Source organism: Malus sylvestris, chromosome 3 (assembly GCF_916048215.2).
Source record: "Malus sylvestris chromosome 3, drMalSylv7.2, whole genome shotgun sequence".
NCBI classification, from domain to species: domain Eukaryota; kingdom Viridiplantae; phylum Streptophyta; class Magnoliopsida; order Rosales; family Rosaceae; genus Malus; species Malus sylvestris.
This window is the reverse complement of record NC_062262.1, coordinates 26644501-26660537: the sequence shown is the minus strand read 5'-3', so window position 1 is coordinate 26660537 and position 16037 is coordinate 26644501. Positions and strand designations below refer to the sequence as shown.

Here is a 16037-nt window from a genome sequence, read left to right as displayed (position 1 = left end):
GCCAACGCAAAAGGTGAATAGTATTTTTGGTGTCACCAAGCTTCAACAAAAATATTTGGACAAAAATGCCTCCAAGACAAAAAAACTTCAAAGGCAATCCAAAAATAATGCATCAAATAATTCAGCGGTATTTTCGTCATTTTAACAGTGTTTTTTTTAATAATTAATTTTTTGAATTTTTTTTAATTAGTACCTCACAATAGGCTAGCAATAACGTGATTCAATCCGTTGTTCATTCAATATTATTTTCTCTATTTTTAAACACGTTCAAAACAACTTAACAGGCGTGAAATGCTGGTTATAAAAAAGGTCTTTCGCGCGCGAATAATAATGTGATTAAATTAGTTGTCAAATGATTGTTTTTTTTTAACAAACGATATTATCTACACTAAGGGGGAGGGAGTGGGTTTAGTCTCACAATGGGTTAGCAATAAAGTGATTCAATAATTTGTTTATTAAATATTATTTTCTCTATTCTTAATATAGATTTTATAGAGACCAATTTTATATATGGATTCAACTGCTTTAATTGGTCTATGAGGGGTTTCTTCTAGCATAATCTAATATTATTCATTTACTTCGTCAATTTACGCATATAAATACATTTAAAACGTGCAAGTCGCGCGTAGCATGCTGTGATTCAAAAAATGTCTTCTGCACGCACGTGAGCGTGTGTATGAAGGCTTGTTCTATATAAATTGAAGTGGAAATTTCTGTCAGGAATTCTATTATTAACATGTGCTTTATACAGGGCCATTCAAACAGGAGAACAGGTTCAACTAGTATCAATGCTGAGAGTTCCCGCTCACATACTGTATTTACATGTGTTGTTGAATCTCAATGCAAGGTAATAACTGATTTTAGGACCTATGTGCAGGACCAATGAACAGAATACTAGCAAGTTTGAATTCTGCATCCAACACTTAATCCAAAATTTGAGCTTACATGCTTGAAACAAAGCTGTGCTGAGCCTAGCTTTACCTGGCTAGAGTGCTGCATCATAAAGTTACACAAGCTTGATGGAGTGATTTGTAATACAGTGGTATCAGTTTAACTAAATGGCTAAGAATAATATCATGTTTTAATTCTTTATCCAAAGCTTAATACTGAACTGAGCGTGTCATTGAAATTTCATCTCCTCAGATTCAGAGTTTTGTTATTTTCGAGATTTTGCTCTTTTCTTTTATACTTTTGTGCTGATTGCAGCTTATTATTTGATGCAGGAACCTGATAAACATTCTTGCTGAAATTTCTCAAACGGGAAAGCAAAGGCATATTCCCTATAGAGATTCAAAATTAGCAATGGTCTGTGCTATTTCTCCAACACAAAGGTAGTACTGCAACCCCTTTCTTCCTTGAAAGTAGCATTTAGCATTTTTTTTAAGGAAAACTAATGAAAAAGGCTTGAAAACTTTGAGTTTTAATGATAAGGACAAAATAAAGGGTAAAGTGAATAGTATCAGGATTGACTTTTTAGTGTAAAAATGTGGTTTTTCGTTAAAGTGAACAGTACCGGGAGCTTTTCGTTAAAGTTCCCTTTTTTTTAATCTGTCTTTGTGAATTGGAAGTCACTGATCTAATCTTGCAGCTGTAAGAGTGAGACTTTCAGTACATTGAGATTTGCACAGCGGGCTAAGGCTATCAAGAACAAGACAGTTGTTAATGAAGTAATGCAGGAAGACGTGAATCAGTTGCGCGAGGTGATACGACAGCTTAGGGTATGTTCTCTCTCACTGTGGTTTGGAATATTGTGATTCATCCATTTCCAAATTAAACATGTGAATCATCCCTATGAGCTTGTTAATTTGACAGGATGAACTACGGCGGATTAAGGCACACGCTACTTCAAATGGGGGTCACAGTGCAGCATGGTTTCGTCAAAGTTTAAATATGCTAAAGGCTAGCCTTAAACCTACGATGACATTACCCCATGTCGATGATGACAGTGATGAGGAGATGGAAATTGATGAGGAAGCTGTTGAGAGGCTTTGTGCTGAAGTAAATAACCAGACAGTTGTCAGTGAAGCTAACAACAGAGCTGACGTGAACAGTGTAGAAACAATGAAATCACATTCACAACTTGTGGCTGTTGAAATTGGAAGCTCCGAAGGTCCTCAAAACCATGCATCTGGAAGTGGTTGTATCAAAGAACAAGGGGTTGGTACAGATGTTAATATGGAAGAAGGAATCTCTGAACAAGAAGGGGACATGATTGTTGAATGTGGTACCAGCACCCCAGTTATTCCCAGTGCTAGTGCATCGGATATTCACAATCTTATAGAACTAGTTCCAAAGCTCTTATTTCTTGTTCATCCATGTCATTTATACTTGGTGAAAAGCCCTGGTATTTGATTACAGTCTCCTGCAAGCTCCCAATTCCAGATACATTAAACGTTGGAGTCACGGTAGGCTCTCCAAGTATGTTTTATAATGTTTCAATAAGCTCGGCATCATCCCTGTGCACTACAAGTCCATAATAATCAGCGGCTCTAGTTAGAGTGCAGCAGCATCTGGTCACCTCTTCCATGACGACGCCAGAAATGTGCTTGTATTGATCAAAAGCTTCCCTATAAAAGGTCTGGTGAGTGTACGAACATCAGATGGATTTACTCCATAAGAAACTGGAAGCACTTTCTGCTTGTTTCTGTCCACACGTTCCAGATTTCGACCAATTCTCTTGAGCACCATCGGGAATTAGCATAGTTTTTGGAAAAACTACAATCGAAATCCTTGATTGTTGGATAGCTTTGAAGATATCCAAAAGGTCATTGCCCTTACTATACGCTTCAAGATCGTTGAAGGTGTTGATTGCATTCTGATACAAAGCTTTGAGAGATGGCCAACAAAACTCTTGCGAGTGTCTTCACCTCTAAAACTGAGGTAAACACTGCTGAATTGGGGCAATTCACTGCAAATCTCTTGCACAATTTCCTCAATAAACTTTGCATCATCCCTGTGGAATTTGAAAAACAGTATTACACAATTTCCTTGATAATATATTCTAGTAAAACACGTAAGTAAAGAAAAATCCCGCCACTGACTGAAAAATCGAAATCTACTTTTATCAATTGAGTAGACTTAAAGAAAAACACAAAAAGCGATATAAACAGACAGAACACACCTGAAATATTGATTGGCAACTCTTACCTGTGATTTGCCAAGAACATGAAGTTCCGCTCCATAGTTTTCATGATGATATTTGGGGCTGCGCCATGCTTCGGTTTTGCACCTCCTCACGATCGGCTTATATAGAAATGAAACTCTCCAATTTTCTAATGCGACGCAGCTGTGTTCGCCAAAATCATACCTACTCCTACTCCTCCATATTTCACCACCAGTCCCTTCTGCGCGTTAGGATTAATCACATGGTCACAGATCACATTATTTCCAGCAAAAAAATTGAGAGTTGTCAGTGTCTCATGTAAGCTCTCAAAAATGTTTCTTCAAAGCTTTAATATTTCCGGCGGGCAATACCATCCGATACCTCCAGCAGTTTGCAGTCACTTAAGTCAAGAATTTCAGGCCAAAGACAATAAATTTTCACAGCAAAAGTAGGTACCTTTTATTTTCGGAATCAAAAGCGTTCCTGCTTTTCTTTGAAGCTTATATGAGGGCAAAGTAGAGAAGAGTAGATATTACAAGCTTGTATTAAACCAATCAGGGCAAAGCATTAAACGATTAAGTCTATAGGAAGATGTTCCAACTTCAACAAATACAATTGTTTTCCCTTTCATCAAGCAACCTGCACAAAGTATAAATCCACATTGAGTTACTGCCTCACCAATAGAGGATGAAGACAATCATCAATTGCAAGCTGCAAATCAAAGTGAAATTTTCTTTTGGGTCAAGAAACCAAAATAAAAATTGGTTTGCTAGGAATGAACACAGAGACGACAGAAGATGACAGAGATAGCGACACTCACTAGAAGATTTTTCAACCACACAATAACTTTTCCTGACATTGTTAATGTGAGCCAAGAGAAAACCATTCTGCAGGGTTGCATCACCACCATTCCGGGCCATCAACAATTCCCAGTGAAGGCATTTCACCACGGTCATTTTCAGATTAGTAGTGTTTTGAATTCGTTTTAGGATGTTGCACCTCTTGCTTACAAGAAGCATTCCTTCACTTGACCATCCAGCATTCATTATAGCAGCAACACTGGCTGCTCATCTAAGCATAGTTAGCAACTGCTGTCTGTCTCATGATTGGCATAAATGAAATGAAGTCCGACCCTTCCAATAGAAGGGTATCGTACTGCAGCCCTGAAATCGCTCGCATAGGCTCCATTTTCTTTTACTACAATTTTGAATGTAGCCTCAGTGTAACAATGTTTACTGGGCAGCTTTCCAGTTTCAATCAAGGTACATTTAGACCATGGAACATATCCCAGAAAGATGTGATCTGAGTCAAGGAATCTGACTCTGGATCCCCAATCAACCATATAGAAATTGTAATTGAAATCACCATGATCTCCTTTGAAGGTGCAAAAACATCGAACAGAGAGATCAGATGCACAATAATGAGCACCCCTGAACTTACTAACAGCGCATATAGCAAACCCCAATACCTTATTATGGTAATAATTCAGCGGTAGCTGCAGAGTTACCGAAGACCCCATGCACTGATGGCTGAACCAATCTGGAATTTCACTTCCAGGAAGAGACATATTGAAGGAAAGAAGCTGGAGCTGATTACCCTGCAACAGTACAAACAACGGTTGACTTAATTTGTGTTCAACTTGTGTACATAAGAGAGAGAGAGAGAGAGAGAGAGAGAGAGAGAGAGAGAGAGAGACCTGATGATGAGAGAGAGTTTCCATAATATCCCTAAATGGATTTCTTTGTACCAGCTGTAGGCAATTGGAAAATGTGAAGTAAAGATTCATATTATGAGGCTTTGGTATTGAAACTGTTTCCAAAGCATTGCAATCATGCGGGTTTGGGGTTGAAACTGTTTCCAAAGCAGTGCAATCATGCGCATCTACGTCCTTTATACTCAATGAAAGCTGTGGTATTGATTTCAGTCTCCTGCAAGCTTCTACATTGAGATGTCTTAAACAATGAAGTCGATCTAGAGTTGCAGGTAAGCTCTCAAAATTGTTTCTGCAAAGTATTAGTGTGACCAATTGGGAGAGAACAGAAATAACATCCGGTAGTCTCAACAGTTTGCAGTCACTTAAATCAAGCTGTCTCAAAATTTTATAATATTCACCAACCCAGATTGATGGTTGTGAAAATAGAAATGGTGCCTTCATTTTCTTCCATCCAGGAAATAATAATCTTGGAGGCAAAAGCCTACTTGACATAGAGAATGGTTGACGTAAACCACTTCCCTTAACATCAATGTCCCTCAAGGATCCTACATTTCCTAAGCCCTCAGGCAAGTGACAAAGCCTTGAGCACCCAGAGACAGTGAGACGGGTAAGGTATGCCAAATTACAGATACTGTCTGGAAGACAGACGATGCTTTTGCAATTTTTCAAATTTAGTATCACAAGCCCCTGAAGCCGTTCAATTGATGGGAAAATCCGTGTGATAGATGTTCCATCCAAATGAAGCTCTCTTAATCCTTCCATATCTTCTTCAATTTCTGGGAACTCCTTAAGTCTTGGACAACCAGATAGAGTAAGATATCTAAGGGACTTGAGTTGACAAATGCTGCTTGGAAGACTCTTAAGTTCTCTGCAACGCTTTAGGTTCAAAGTAACAAGCCCCGTAAGAATTCTGATCGATGAGGGAAGTTCTTCAATTGCAGTCTGATCTAGATAAAGCTCTGATAGCTCCTGCATACTTCCTGAAATCTCTGGAAACTTAACAAGATTTGAGCAGCCAGAAAGAACAAGGGTTTTAAGAGATTTCATGTGAATTCTGCTTGATGGGTGGACTTCAGTTAAACTTGTACAACCTTCGAGATTTAGAATCTCAAGATTTTTTGCTTCAGTGATGTCGGGGGTTTTGTTAAGGTATTGAGAATGTCTTAAATCGATGACTTCCAACATTTCCAGATGCTGTAACGACAACCAGTAAAACATCTAATAAATAATAAGGCATCTGACAACATAACCATTCAAAAGAAACATATGAAAAATGAATATCGTACCTCGGTTCCTTCCCAAAGTTGTTCAATCTGGCTATAAGGCATTTCAAGATCAATAAGATTCTTGGGGTGGAAATTGGATGGCAAGGACTTTAGGGGGCACCCATGCCAGAGTAGACACCTCAACTCATGAGAGAGAAATTTTAAATCCCCACTCATGTGTTGTTTACAGTCATCATTTGGATGGGATAGATGCTCCCATGATGCGTATACCACAGATCGGCTACAATGGATCTTGAGAAGCCTTAATTTTTTCATTCTAACAAAAGCTTCAGTTTCGAAGTATACCTCTTCTGAGTTGGCCAAGTCGAGGGTTATGCCTTCAACTGCTTCTGTAGCCTACATAACCAAACAGTGGAAATTCAGTGAGTGAAAATATCCAGAATTTGATTTTTGTCGTACTTCAGCTTTCTACTCAATTACATGCTTAAAAGAAAGAGGTAATGAATATGTCTTACTGTATTTTGAGTTAATGCACGATGAACATCTTCATAAATCCATAACCTGCTTCGTCTTCCATACTCTTTATTAGATTCTTGGCGGACTATTTCCCACCCCATTTCTTGCAGTAAATCATGCATCTCAAGCGTATCGTAATCTGAGATGGTGATGAGAGTTCTGTTAACTAGTACTCCTAATCCACTATGGGGATAAAAGCCACAGCTATCAAGAATTTTAGTTACATAGTCTTTCTCCATCCCTTTAAAGAAACATGCAATATCTAGAAATATGTCCTTCTCTGAATCGTCTAGCCCATCAAAGCTCTTTCTAAGAACATCCTGAATTCCCATGAGCTGAGTTTTCTTTGTTTTCTTCAACACATCTTCCCACTCCCGTACACTTCTGTTATCAAGCAAAGCTCCCAAGATTTTAAGTGCTAAAGGCACACCATGAGCATGTTGTAGGGCAAGCCTCGAGAGACGATCATAATCTGTTGTGGATTGGTTTGTTCTGAAGGCATACTGCCTGAAGAGTTCAAGAGCTTCTGGCTCGCTTAAGCTCTTGGGCTTATATACAGCATCAACTCCACTTAGTAATTGCATATCTCTAGTGGTTATAATGATTCTACTTCCACCACCAAATGAATGCTGCTTTCCAAGTAAGTCTTCGATTTGGGATAATTTGTCAACATCATCAAGAACAATGAAAACCTTTTTCCTTCGTAGCCTTTCCATTATCATTTTGGAACCTCGATCCAACGTGCCTAAACTCCGCATCTTTTCCTTCAAGATTCTAGAAAGTAGCACTTCCTGCATATGTACTGCACCCTTATTCGAGAAGCCTTCCTTGACATTTTCGAGAAAGCAGCAAGCTTCAAATTGACAAGCGATTTCATCATAAACAGCGCGAGCGATGGTGGTTTTGCCTATACCTCCCATACCCCATATTCCAACAGCGAAAACATCATTCACCCCAGGACGTAATAGTAAATTCATTTCATCTATGTGGTAATCCATTCCAACCAAGCCATTATCTTTGCTTGATGAGACGTGGATCAATTTGTTAAAGATATCATCTACAATATCTTCAATAAGCTTGGCATCATCCCTGAGAAGTTTTAGAATTAGCATTGCGAAAGCGTAAAAGCAAAAGCTACATTTTTTAACCAGCCCAAAATAGTAAACGAAAACTGAATAATTAGAAGGGCAATACTTGTTGCATGCACCACCATGTTCACTTACTTGTGGTTAACATATTTTAACTTAATCGCACAAATTTCATAATCTGAATTTTTCATTATCTTGATCATATGCATGCAAAAACTAATCAAACTGGTGAACATTTAGCCATCTATATGTAAGGGTGACTAATTATCTCCAGTTAATCTTTAAATAATGATTAAAAAAATATTCTTTGATTGAAACCTTATTGATTTTTAATTTTTTTATCGAGGTCCCTGAAATCAATGTGATAATTTATTTATATGTACGTTACTATATTTTTAAAATTAAAAATTAGAAATTTTAGTTGTTTATATAAATGAGATTTTAAATAAAAAACCATAATTTGTGGGATTAAAAATATTAAAATATAAATATACTATTGTGTGTGTGTGTAGATAAACATGGGTACATTCATCAAAATTAACCAAAAAAATTATTGTATCAAAACATGGGTACATTCTTCAAAATCACAAAAAAAAAAAAAAAGATATTAGGCTTAATAACATTAGTAAATTTCTTCTATTAAACTTGACATGGATACATTTTAAAATCCAAGAAAAAAGAATGTACCCATATAAGTTTAAAAATGGTTTAAAAAAATTGAATAGATTTTATATAAAAAAAGGTACATTTTATATATAACAAATTGGTATATTTAAGAATGAGTACATTTTAAGATTAAAAAAAGTTTTACATGAATGGGTACATATAATTAGCATGGGTCCATTTAGCAAAAAAATTAAAAAAATATATATATGGGTACATATACAAATAAACTATAAAATATGGGTACAAATTAAAATTGAAAAAAAAAATTGGTACAAATTAAAAAAGAATTATAAATTAAAAATGGGTACAAACTAAAACTAAAAATATATGATAAAAAAATTGGTCATAAATATAAATATACTAATTGTAACATTTTTAACATTAAATAAACGTATTTAGAAATAAAAAAATATTTTATTATTGAAATCATTAATGATATTATTAATATGCAAGGACTTGATCAAAAATTGAAAAAGAATAGGATTAGTAAAAGGAAAGATGAGAACCGAATTTCTCCTTAAAAAAAATAAACAGTTTTTAGTTATGATAATTGTACAAGGAAAATACGTTAATAGCAAGTGCGTGTGAACAAATTAAACATACTTATAATTTTGCGAATCCCAACCGGACAAATCGGTGGCTCTAGCAAGAGCGGACCTCCAGCTCTGCACCTCCTTCACGTCAACGTTAGAATGGTGTTCATGTTTAGCAAAAGCTTCTGCAAAACTTCCCTCGAGTTTACGGATATCGGATGGATTGACTTGGTAGAATACAGGCACCACTATCTGCTTGTGTGTATCCATGCATTCCATTATCTGGACGAGTTCTTTCAAGCACCACGTCGAGGAAGCGTAGTTTTCGGAAAAAACTACGATCGATAGCCTCGAGTTGCTAAGAGCTGTAAGGAGCTCCGAAAGGTCGTTGCCTTTTCGAAGCTCTTCGGCGTCGATGAAGGTGTTGATTGCTTTCTGATCCAGAGCTTTGTAGAGATGGCCGACGAAGATCTTACGTGTGTCTTCGCCTCTAAAATTGAGAAAGACATCGTATTTCCAACGACCTTCGGATGAAGAAGAAGGAGAAAAAGCAGCCATTAACAAGCACGGGATCGATCGCAGAAAAAACTCTGTAAGCGATGATCGACGCTAGAACTGAAGTACTCGGATGGATGCTCAGGATTATAAGTCAACGACCCCCTCCCTCCATTGTCTTCACTGCAAAAAAAAATAAGAAAACTGATTGGATGAGATGAAATAACTGTCCAGAGATGCTCAGATTTGACTTTGTGGAATGGGCTAAAATGCATATCAACAATATTTGACTACTTAAAAATGTGTAGGAACTCCTACTCAAAATTTTTTAAAATTGTTTGTTGTCAATTTATAGAATTTTGTGTTTATAATCAAAACCGTTCATATTATAAATCACTATATAAAGATCGTCTTTGCAAAAAAAAAAAAAAAAATCAATTAAAACTAAGATCGTTTAGTCATCAAACTATTTAAAAACAAATAAACGGTATTGATAAAAGCATTATGAACAGTCTATGTATTTGCTACAATAGATTGACTAAACGAACTTATAATTTATTTTTTATAGAGATGATCTTTACAATATAATTCATAGTATGAATAGTTCTAATCATAAGTATAAGCTCCATGATTAAAATGTAAAACTTTATTAGCCTATATAGATTAAAACACATATAAGTAACTAACCTGGAGACGCCATGCGTGAAACCTTGGTGTGCAAAGAGTCTTCTACGTTGTACTGATCCTTAGCAATCAAACCGTATGGGAGTTTTAGAATATTGCGCATATCAGCAAACGCAGGGACCTTCACTTATATAGACATATTAACCTAAGAGGCTTAGCCCATCATTGAGACCTAATAGGTAACTGAATATGTCTATATCTCCTTAACCAATCAGGATTAGGAACCCCTTTAGCAAGAATAACAACTTAATATTACATTCCTTTTGCAACCGGTAAAGTCCAAGTTAATTCCCTAATCCTATAACTTGATCCTCAAGTAACGTACAATGATTGTGAGACCACAAAACCTTGTGAGAACCGGATTTTACTCCAACATTCTCCCACTTGGTCGAAACAAGCATTGTATTAAACTTAACTTAAGAGAAAACAAATCAGGATTACTTTAGTGGCCATGGAAATCACTTAAACTCAAAGTTCCTTATAGCTTCTGTCAATTAGCACAATCACATAGAACTAACAAGTCTATTGGACAAGAGCAACGTCCATAGTCTTCATAATCACATATGTGAGCATGGTTAATCACATGAAACATCAATAAGTGAGAAAATCGAAATATAAATATCAGACTTGATGTAATATATTGATATTTTAATTTCTAAGGTCCTCCTTGATCAGACCATAAAAGTCTGCTTTATGCTTCAACCGAAGCCCTCCAAAACTATTAAAAGAATGAAGAATAACGACTGAAACCTTATGTCCAAAACCCAGTCAGTTCTAGCATGATGACTGGTGTAACTGTATCAGAACACCTTAGTTTTCTACTCTTAATGAAAACAGTATCTGAAAACATTCTTCATATCATCTTGTAAATGCTTGTGACTTTAAAGCATTAACTTTACTTTTTACTTCATAGCTGCATTCAAACAGCCACACAAATATATAAAACAATCAACAAGTTCATAATAAAAATAACTGAAAATGCTTCAAACTTTATAATCCAAACTCACGAACCAACCAAAACTAATAGTTTTAGTGACTTAACTCTAGAATCAATGCAAGGGAACTAACTAAAATAAATTAATCTCCCACTAATTCAGTGCATCAAAATCGAAAACTAAGCCCATGTTTTTCACATGCACATGGAACGCTGCATTAGGAAGAGCTTTGTTAAGTGGATCCGCCAACATTGACTTAGTATCAATGTAATCAATTTTAATATGCTGCTTCTTGACTTCCTTGCGAATCATCTTATACTTGAGATCCAAATGTCTAGTTCCATTAGACCTTTTGTTGTTCCGAGCATGGAAAACAGCAGCTTTGTTATCGCACCATAACTGAATTGGCCTAGCAATCGATTCGACAACATTCATGCTAGATATGAAGTTCTTCAACCACACAGCTTGTGAAGTGGCTTCATAACAAGCTACATATTCAGCCTGCATTGTAGATGTTGCAACTTCCCCTTGTTTTGCACTTTTCCAAGACACTGCTCCCCCAGCGAGCATGAAAACGTAGCTGGAAGTAGACTTGAGAGAATCTGCACACCCCGCAAAATCCGAATCCGAGTAGCCAATCAACTCGAGATTATTGGTCCTTCTATAGCAGAGTTTATAAGTCTTAGTCCTTTTCAAATATCTCATTACTCTCTTTGCAGCCATCCAATGAGCAAAACCTGGATTAGATTGATATCTAGACAAAACACCAATTGCTTGAGCGATGTCGGGTCTAGTGCACACTTGTGCGTACATGAGGCTGCCAATAAGAGAAGCATAGGGTCTTCCAGCCATCTCTACCCTTTCAGTTTCAGTTTTAGGGCATTGGGATTTACTTAGCTTATCTGCCTTTGCCATGGGAATGTCACAACCATTGCAATCCTGCATCTCAAACCTTTTCAAAACTCGTTCAACATAAGCCTTTTGAGATAAGCCAAGTATTTTATTCTTCCTATCTCTAGTAATTTCTATCCCCAAGACGTAAGAAGCCTCTCCCATATCCTTCATCTCAAATCTATTAGACAAGAAAAGCTTTGTCTCATGGAGTAGGGTAAGATTTGTGCTAGCTAGCAAGATATCATCTACATAAAGTACCAAGATCACAAAATGCCTCCCACTGAATTTTAGATATATGCACTCATCAGACGGGTTCTCAATGAAACCATAATCTTGTATAACTTGATCAAACTTCAAGTACCATTGTCTTGAGGCTTGTTTCAAACCATAAATGGATTTCTTGAGCTTACACACTAAATTCTCTCTCCCTTCTTGAATGAACCCTTCCGGTTGCTTCATGAAAATTTCTTCATCCAAATCACCATTCAAGAATGCAGTTTTTACATCCATTTGGTGTAGAAACAAGTCGAAGTGAGCTACAAGTGCCATTATGACCCTAAATGAATCTTTGGTAGAAACGGGAGAAAATGTCTCATTGTAGTCAATTCCTTCCTTTTGAGTGAACCCTTTGGCTACTAATCTAGCCTTATATCGCTCTATATCTCCCTTAGAATCTCTTTTGGTTTTGAATACCCACTTACATCCTATAGCCTTGCACCCCTTTGGTAATTGTACTAGCTCCCAAACTCCATTCTTACTCATTGATTCAAGCTCAGACTTCATGGCTTTCAACCACTCTTCATTTTGAGAACTAGTCACGGCCTCCTTGAATGTAATTGGATCATCAACCTCTCCTAGATTAAATTCAGATTCTTGTAGATAACAAATAAAATCATCCGATATTGCATGCCTTCTAATTCTTTGGGATTTTCTTAAAAGGACTTGGTTTTGGTCATCGGTATTACTAGCAGGGACTATGGGCTCACTCACTTGGATTGGTATATCATGGTGATCATGTACAATTTCTTGCTGCTCACTTTCCACGTGAGCATTAAGAGATGGACTTTCATCACTTGCTGCCATGGTAGAGTTAACCACAACATCTTCTTGTACAACAGGTCCTTGTTCATTATTTAATTCCTTTTCCTCTTCAAAGCTAAAGCTTTCAACCTCTAAATCACCAACCGACTCTTCTATAAACTTAGCTCTCCCAGTTTCAATAATTCTTGTGGTGTGATTTGGACAATAAAACCGATAACCTTTGCTCCTTTCGGGATATCCAATGAAAAAACAACTAATGGTTCTTGGGTCTAACTTTTTCTCCAATGGATTATAAGCTCTTGCTTCTGCCTTGCAACCCCAAACTTTTAGATGAAATACACTCGGTTTCTTCTTGTACCATAATTCATATGGAGTGCTTGGAACAGATTTGCTAGGAGCTCTATTTAAGATGTAGTTTGCTGTCTTTATAGCATCACCCCACAAAAACATTGGCAACTTTGTGCAGCATATCATACTCCTCACCATATCTTTAAGAGTTCTATTTCGTCTTTCCGAAACTCTGTTCTGTTCAGGTGTTCCAGGATTAGTGTACTGTGCTACAATGCCATTCTTTTCCAAAAACAGTGCAAAAGGTCCAGGACGACGGCCAGCTTCATCATACTTGCCATAGTATTCCCCGCCTCTATCGGATCTAACAACTTTGATCTTTAAGTCCAATTTGTTTTCCACTTCAGCTTTATATATTTTAAAAGCTTCAAAAGCAGCAGATTTTTCAGCCAAAAGATATAAGTAGCCATACCTTGAATAGTCATCAATGAAGGTGATGAAATATTTAAAACCATCATGTGTTGGTGTGGGAAACGGACCGCAAATGTCGGTGTGAATAAGTTCCAGCAGATTTTGGCTTCTAATTGCACCCTTCTTTTTGGTGTTAACCATTTTTCCTTTTATACATTCAACACAAACATCCATGTCTTGATAATCAAGTGGTGGCAAAATTTCAGTTTTTGTTAAAGTTTGCATTCGTTCCTTTGATATATGTCCTAACCGTTTGTGCCATAACTTGGATGAAGTTTCATTGGTTGAAATCCTTCTCTTAACTCCTACGGTGTTCATGGAGACAAATGGAACCTTGCAATTTAGTTTAAATAAACCATCAACAAATAGACCACTTCCAACGAAATTCAACTTGTGATTAATATCGAAGCCATCTTCATTAAAACTAGGAAAAATTTTATTCTTGATGAGTTTGCCAACGGAAACCAAATTCCTTCTCATTGAAGGTACATAAATAACATCTTCTAAATCTAAAACAAAACCAGAATCCAAAACAAGTCGAACTACTCCAATGAACTCCACCGGTACTCTTTCTCCATTGCCTACGAACACGCTTACTTCATCCTTGTTTGGCACCCTCTTGCTTATGAACCCCTGCAAGGTATTTGTAATTCACAAGTGGTGAACAGATTTCAAACACCATGACCTCGCTTGACCAAGATTCCATCACCCATCAATCGCTTTAATGCCCTAAGCCCCTCGGGTTAGTAGGGGCACCCCACCCTTACGAGCGGGTAGCAAACAAACAAAACAAGTCGAACTACTCCAATGAACTCCACCGGTACTCTTTCTCCATTGCCTACGAACACGCTTACTTCATCCTTGTTTGGCACCCTCTTGCTTATGAACCCCTGCAAGGTATTTGTAATATGCACAGAAGCACCACTATCAAGCCACCATGTATCAGAAGGAACATCAACCAAACTAGTTTCAAAGCAAACAAACACAATGTTCTTACCTTTAGCCTTTTGTTTCTCCAACCAACGCCTATACTTTGGGCAATCCTTTTTCAAATGTCCGGCAAATTTCTTACAGAAAAAACACTTCAAACCATTTGGCTTGTTTGCTGCCTTGAAGTTGTTAGACCCTTTAGGTTTGTAGGAGGGGTTTTTGGAAATTTCTTTGACTGAATTCTTAGCATGGGTGTGGACTAAATTAGCGACCTTGCTCTTGTCATGTCTTATGTTCTGCTCTTCATGAACACAAATAGCTATAAGCTCATTGAGATCCCACTTTTCCTTTTGAGCATTATAGGTGCTTTTCAGTTGAGAGTACTCCGAAGGCAAAGAGTTGAGAGCCACATGAACCAAGAATGGATCACTAATTGCAACATCCAAAGCATTTAACTTAGTAGCAATATCAATCAGCCCCAATATGTGCTCCCTCACACTTCCATCGACAAACTTGGTTGTCATCAATGAGTTCATAAGGTTTCCGGTTTCAGCTTTGTCGGATTCCTTGAACTTAGCTTCAATTGATGCCAAAAATTCCTTAGCACTATCCGTATCAGAAATACCACCTCTCACAGTGTCAGACATTGCCCTTTTCATAATGAGAATTGCCATCCTATTTGCCTTATGCCACTTTTCATACTTGTTTTTAATCTTAGTCGAGTCGTCCTCTTCAGGAACATCTGGTTCTTCCTCTCTCAAAGCAACATCTAAGTCCATGAGACCTAGAATAATCTCTATGTCTTGCTTCCACTTTTTATAGTTGGTCCCAGTTAAAGCTTGGATTGAATTGAAATTCAAAGAAGCATTGACAGCTGAAGATTTAAACAAACAATACATACTTAATCCCCATAAACTTCAAAACATAATTAACTTACACCTACGGGCAAGAAAGTTAATATGTACGTGGCACTAAAATACATAGTTATAAGAATTACTTTCATGAAAAATTTTCCACACTTACGAGCAAGAAGAAAACCTTCCACAAATTCTTACAGTATATATTCCATACCATGCTATTGTCTAATTGAACCAATTATAATAATCCACACTTACGAGCAAGAAGATTATCGTAATCGTTATAATTAAAACAACACAATTTGATCAATAAGACTTTGGATTTAGAGACCACTCAAATCAATTAAGCCGCTACGGCTTGCTTAATCGATATCAACCAAGTGATACCTAAAAACTTGATCATATATTACTTTATGCATGTCAGATTATTAATCTTTATATCAGACATGTCTTTCTAGAACCTGGAAACAATCCATCATGCAAATATATGTCCAGTTTCAATGTCTTTCAATTAGTCCTTATATTGGCAATACGTTAATTAACACGGCATCCATGCACAACAATATAATAATGTAAACCCATCATCCACTTTGAAT

At 36.9% G+C, this 16037-nt stretch overlaps 3 protein-coding genes across 3 annotated transcripts; 1 reads left to right on the top strand and 2 right to left on the bottom strand.

The window, feature by feature from the left end:
- Positions 1 to 647: 647 nt before the first annotated feature.
- Positions 648 to 2352, top strand: LOC126617109 (kinesin-like protein KIN-12B). Its single transcript, XM_050285168.1, has 5 exons — positions 648 to 664; positions 752 to 847; positions 1224 to 1331; positions 1589 to 1718; positions 1813 to 2352. The coding sequence occupies exons 1-5, from the start codon at positions 648 to 650 to the stop codon at positions 2350 to 2352; spliced, it is 891 nt and encodes a 296-aa protein (XP_050141125.1).
- On the bottom strand, positions 2322 to 7268 carry LOC126615767 (disease resistance protein RPP2B-like). Its single transcript, XM_050283669.1, has 8 exons — positions 6559 to 7268; positions 6104 to 6439; positions 5882 to 6011; positions 4800 to 5737; positions 3924 to 4700; positions 3560 to 3742; positions 3148 to 3344; positions 2322 to 2953 (listed from the first exon to the last, which is right to left on the bottom strand). The coding sequence occupies exons 1-5, from the start codon at positions 7141 to 7143 to the stop codon at positions 4185 to 4187; spliced, it is 2505 nt and encodes an 834-aa protein (XP_050139626.1). The 5' UTR covers positions 7144 to 7268; the 3' UTR covers positions 2322 to 2953; positions 3148 to 3344; positions 3560 to 3742; positions 3924 to 4184.
- A 1557-nt stretch (positions 7269 to 8825) lies between these two features.
- LOC126615763 (TMV resistance protein N-like) lies at positions 8826 to 9555 on the bottom strand. Its single transcript, XM_050283664.1, has one exon. The coding sequence runs from the start codon at positions 9402 to 9404 to the stop codon at positions 8907 to 8909; it is 498 nt and encodes a 165-aa protein (XP_050139621.1). The 5' UTR covers positions 9405 to 9555; the 3' UTR covers positions 8826 to 8906.
- Positions 9556 to 16037: the final 6482 nt, after the last annotated feature.

Bases quoted from the DNA above. Each gene is read 5' to 3' on its own strand.
- LOC126617109 (XM_050285168.1), top strand. The intron at 848-1,223 runs GTAATAACTGAT...TATTTGATGCAG, and splicing joins TTGTTGAATCTCAATGCAAG to GAACCTGATAAACATTCTTG. The intron at 1,332-1,588 runs GTAGTACTGCAA...CTAATCTTGCAG, and splicing joins GCTATTTCTCCAACACAAAG to CTGTAAGAGTGAGACTTTCA.
- LOC126615767 (XM_050283669.1), bottom strand. From the start codon at position 7,143: ATGCAATTACTAAGTGGAGTTGATGCTGTATATAAGCCCAAGAGCTTA. The intron at 6,440-6,558 runs GTAAGACATATT...TTGGTTATGTAG, and splicing joins GTGCATTAACTCAAAATACA to GCTACAGAAGCAGTTGAAGG. The intron at 5,738-5,881 runs CATCAAGCAGAA...AAGAACTTCCCT, and splicing joins AAGTTTAACTGAAGTCCACC to CATCGATCAGAATTCTTACG.
- LOC126615763 (XM_050283664.1), bottom strand. From the start codon at position 9,404: ATGGCTGCTTTTTCTCCTTCTTCTTCATCCGAAGGTCGTTGGAAATAC.